Consider the following 4,472-nt stretch of genomic DNA (forward strand, 5'->3'; position numbering starts at 1 on the left):
CAGCCCAGCCTCAGAGCCAGCAGGCAGGCCTGACACGGGCGGGCCAGGATGATGTGTTTTCTTACAAAAACAGCTCTAACGTTTTGGCATCTTACTGAGGCTTCGGAGCATCGTGGGTGTTTTATACACTTTGGCCTCAGCTTTTCATTGGAACACACCCACCACCCACACAGTCACAGATATGCACACTCACGTCTACACATAAACATGCACACACACACACGCCCCAATATACAAACAGACTCACATACACCCACACAAACACAGAGACACACAAAGACTCAGCCTCACACCTACACAAATACACACACCCAAACATTTCCAAACACACAAATTCACCCATACATGGTCTCACACCCACATCCACACAAACACACATACAAACTCATCTGCACATAGAGATGCCACACCCACACTCAGACATGCACACACAAGTGTACACACAATCCCTCACACGGTCTCAGCTTGGAGAATGCCCCCGACCCCCGCGCATTTTTTTCTTGTTCAAAGTGAGGTTAGAAGTCTCCCACCTTCCACGGGATTCAGTTTCTCACCCTTCCCCCCATAAAAATCCTTCTGGCCACATCTTTTCTTGGGTCTTGTCCAGCTAGTGCTGTGTCTTTAAGGAAGTTGAAGCTGCTAAAAGTGAGTGAGAGAGAGAAAAAAAAAATCAAAAAATTTGGCATCTTTTCCCCCTCAAGTTTCTGGTGTCACTTATGAAACACGGGTCCTTGTTGCTGCAGAGAAGCAGTTGTTTTGCTGGAAGGAGGAAGTATACGGGCTGGGCTCCCTTCCTGCAGCCTCCTCTCAGCAGACGGTCTCAGGCACCCTGTCCGGATAAGGAAAGGGCAGGCCCAGATGTGCAGACTGAAGGTGGGGCAGAGACCAGGCTGCCCCTTCCTCCAGCATCTTCATCTTCCCCTGGCCCTGACTGTCCAGGGCTAACTCTTCCTTTGTTGTTTTTTTGGTCCCATCTTAGAAGAGGCTCTGCTTGAGACTAAGAAAGAGTAGTTTGAAGGTAAGCCAGCTGGAAGAGGGCTCCAAGGGCCAGTGGGAGGAGAGGGCAGCCTGCCGGGCACAGGGGCTGGGCTCCCCTGGGCACTTTCCTGTTGGTTTGGGGTGCTTGGGACAATCCGGTGCTTGGATCTGTCCAGGGGGCCTCAGTCCCTCTAACAACCTCAGCCCTGGAAATCTCAGCAGTATTTGGGTTGAGCCACTGGCCTCACCCAAGCCAGCTGAGAGGTCCTGGCAGGGGTTTATTTAGGCAGCTGCCTGGCGTAGTTTGAACCGAATAGGCCAAGGGTGTGATTCTGTAGAAAGGGTCTGGTGTCTGCTGTGGTCACAGGCCGGTAGGAGCGGGAGAGTGGTGGGTGGGGCAGGTGGGGGTGGTGTGCACTGCACAAGGGGCCTTGTCTAGGCCGGGGCAAAGCATACCTATGGGGGGCTCTAGTGGGAGGGACTGCGGCCAGGATGTGGGAGGGCAGGAGGGAGGTTCTGCCGAGTGCTGGGGGGAGGAGGTGGCTGGAAAACAGATTTCAAGCCATAAAGTCAGCTAGGAGCTGGCCGATGCAGGGAGAGCTCTCTGCTCAGAGAAGGAGCTGGGGTCCTCTTCTGTCCGGTCTTCACCCGCTCCTGACTGCATGACCTCGGGCAAGTCCTGGACCTTCTTTGGGCCTCAGTTTCCCCTCCTATAGAATGGGGGTGGTGGGCTAGGTGGTGTTGGGTCTTCGCTGGATGATGCTGGCAGGTCCTTCTGATGGGGAAGAGCTCTGGGTCAGGGTGCTGAGAGGGACGAGTGCTTTCTGCGTGTCCTCGGGGTCACCTTGGTGGCATGTCCTTCTCTGCAGGAGGTAGGATGCAGGAGCTGCGTCTGCTGTGCTGGGTGGTCCTTGTGGGCCTGGTGCAGGCCTGTCCCGAGTCCTGCGACTGTGGGGAAAAGTACGGCTTCCAGATCGCCGACTGTGCCTACCGTGACCTGGAGGCCGTGCCACCCGGCTTCCCGGCCAACGTGACCACGTTGAGCCTGTCGGCCAACCGGCTGCCGAGCTTACCAGAGGGAGCCTTCAGGGAGGTGCCCCTGCTGCAGTCACTGTGGCTGGCGCACAACGAGATCCGCAGGGTGGCTGCTGGTGCCCTGGCCCCTCTGGGCCAACTCAAGAGCCTGGACCTCAGCCACAACCTCATCTCTGACTTTGCCTGGAGCGACCTGAACAACCTCAGCTCCCTCCAATTGCTCAAGATGGATAGCAACGAGCTGACCTTCATCCCCCGCGACGCCTTCCGCAGCCTTCGTGCCCTGCGCTCACTGCAGCTCAATCACAACCGCTTGCACACACTGGCAGAGGGCATCTTCGCACCGCTCACCGCGCTGTCCCACCTGCAGATCAACGATAACCCCTTCGACTGTACCTGCGGCATCGTGTGGTTCAAGACGTGGGCCCTGACCACAGCTGTGTCCATCCCAGAGCAGGATAACATCACCTGCACTTCACCCCATGTGCTCAAGGGCACACGGCTGAACCGCCTGCTGCCACTGCCTTGCTTGGCACCCTCAGTGCAGCTCACTTACCAGCCCAGCCAGGACGGCGCCGAGCTGCGTCCTGGCTTCGTGCTGGCGCTCCACTGCGACGTGGACGGGCAGCCAGCCCCCCAGCTTCACTGGCACATCCAGACTCCCGGCGGCACCGTGGAGATTGCCAGCCCCAACGTGGGTGCCGATGGGCGTGCCCTGCCCGGCGTCCTGGCGGCCAGCAGCCGGCCACGCTTTCAGGCCTTTGCCAATGGCAGCCTGCTCATCCCCGACTTCGGCAAGCTGGAGGAGGGCACCTATAGCTGCCTGGCCACCAACGAGCTGGGCAGTGCGGAGAGCTCGGTGAACGTGGCACTGGCCACACCAGGCGAGGGTGGCGAGGATGCACTGGGGCGCAGGTTCCATGGCAAAGCGGCCGAGGGTAAGGGCTGCTACACGGTTGACAATGAGGTGCAGCCGTCGGGTCCTGAGGACAACGTCGTCATCATCTACCTCAGCCGCAGCGGGGGCCCCGAGGCTGCAGCAGCAGGAGGAGGTGTCTCTGGGAAGCAGCCCCCAGGGCTGCTTCTTCTGGGCCAGAGCCTCCTCCTCCTCTTCCTCACTTCCTTCTAGCCCCACCCCCACCCAGGCTGGGCTGGAGCAGGCCCAAGGCCTCGCTGACTCCTGCCCCTGACCCTGCAGCCGTCCCTTACAAGTGCTGCAAGGGTCTGGGCTCGGCAACTCTCGAAGCCTGCATCGGGGACTTCCCATCTTCCTACCTCCCTTTCTCCTCTCTTCTGGAACACGCACCGCCCCAACTTGTAGACTTGCTCAAAGCTAGTGACTAGGACAGGATTTGATCCCATAACTCACCGTCTACGGTGCTAATTGCTGCTAACCACAATGCCCACGCTCCCTTCTCAGGGGCAGCGTGCTGAGAGGGTGGTGCTCTTACCAACCGGTTGGGGGTGGGCGCCTCACTGATGGAATTCTGGTCACTGGGACTGACAAGCTGCCGAAGGCTATGGGTGGGGCTTGGGGCTTGGGGCTTGGGGCTTGGCAGGGAGGTAGGCTGAAGCAGACAGGGCACAGGAGATGTAGCGTAGGATGTAGCGGAAGTGGCTGGCGTGGCTTTGAGGCTCTCTGACCTGCTTGAGCTCCTGCTGACCTTTGGTGTTCTCTGACGACTTGGGGGCTTGGGAGGCTCTGCCCTCATCGCAGACAGGACTGGAGTACCCAGAATGTCACTCATCTCCTCACCCTTCCTCCCTCAGTGTGCCCCTCCATCCTGGATACCTGCCCTGCCTTCCTCTCCAGGTATGCATCTGTAGCCTGCCCCTCCAGAGAGACCAGGCAGCCTGGGGGCGGCAGAGAAATAAACGGCGTTTCTTATGCTCCCCTGCATCTGCCTGGTGTTTCGTCTGGATCTAGGGGACCCCCGGTGGAGGACAGCACTGGAAGCTGGAGTCAGTGCAGCCAGCCTGTCTGTCCGCATGTCCCGGGGCCTGTGAGGCAGGGAGGGGTGGCCCGGCGGCGGGCTCAGGGCTGGGTTGAGCTGCAGATGTTCTCCTCCCCCTGCCACCTAGCCCACGGCACAAATGGGGGCATGGGCCTGACAACCATTGCAAAGGCTTCCCTGGGGTCCCTGAGCAGTGGCCTGAAGGAGGTGTTTTGGAGGGGGCATGGGGGAAATCAAGTGCCTGGGTTGTGGCCTCTCTTCCCAGTCCTGCTCCTGGAAGAGATGTTAGGGAAAAAACAGTGAGGAAAGCGGGGACGGGCAAGGCAAGATGGAGGGGAGAGAGAAGGGAGGAGAGAGAGGGCATGTAGGATGGGGTGAGAGGGAAAGAGAAAGACCCGGAGAGACTGAGGACAAGAGAACATATTTGAAGGAGAAACCAGAGGAAATGAATGGTACTTCCTCCCACATTTCCAGAAAGAGGAAATAGTATTCCTGGAGGAAAGT

At 58.7% G+C, this 4,472-nt stretch overlaps 1 protein-coding gene across 2 annotated transcripts; it reads left to right on the plus strand.

The window, feature by feature from the left end:
• Positions 1–743: 743 nt before the first annotated feature.
• On the plus strand, positions 744–3,905 carry ISLR (immunoglobulin superfamily containing leucine rich repeat). Of its 2 annotated transcripts, none has more exons than XM_007110833.4 (2): positions 744–1,018; positions 1,848–3,905. In XM_007110833.4, exon 2 carries the CDS (start codon positions 1,856–1,858, stop codon positions 3,140–3,142), a length of 1,287 nt encoding a protein of 428 aa, XP_007110895.1. In that variant the 5' UTR covers positions 744–1,018; positions 1,848–1,855; the 3' UTR covers positions 3,143–3,905. The 2 variants fall into 2 exon arrangements, with proteins under 2 accessions (XP_007110895.1, XP_007110894.1); XM_007110832.4 differs by lacking the exon at positions 744–1,018 and adding an exon at positions 1,548–1,650.
• The last annotated feature ends 567 nt before the right edge of the window (positions 3,906–4,472 follow it).

The sequence above is a fragment of the Physeter macrocephalus genome, chromosome 11 (assembly GCF_002837175.3).
Source record: "Physeter macrocephalus isolate SW-GA chromosome 11, ASM283717v5, whole genome shotgun sequence".
NCBI lineage: Eukaryota > Metazoa > Chordata > Mammalia > Artiodactyla > Physeteridae > Physeter > Physeter macrocephalus.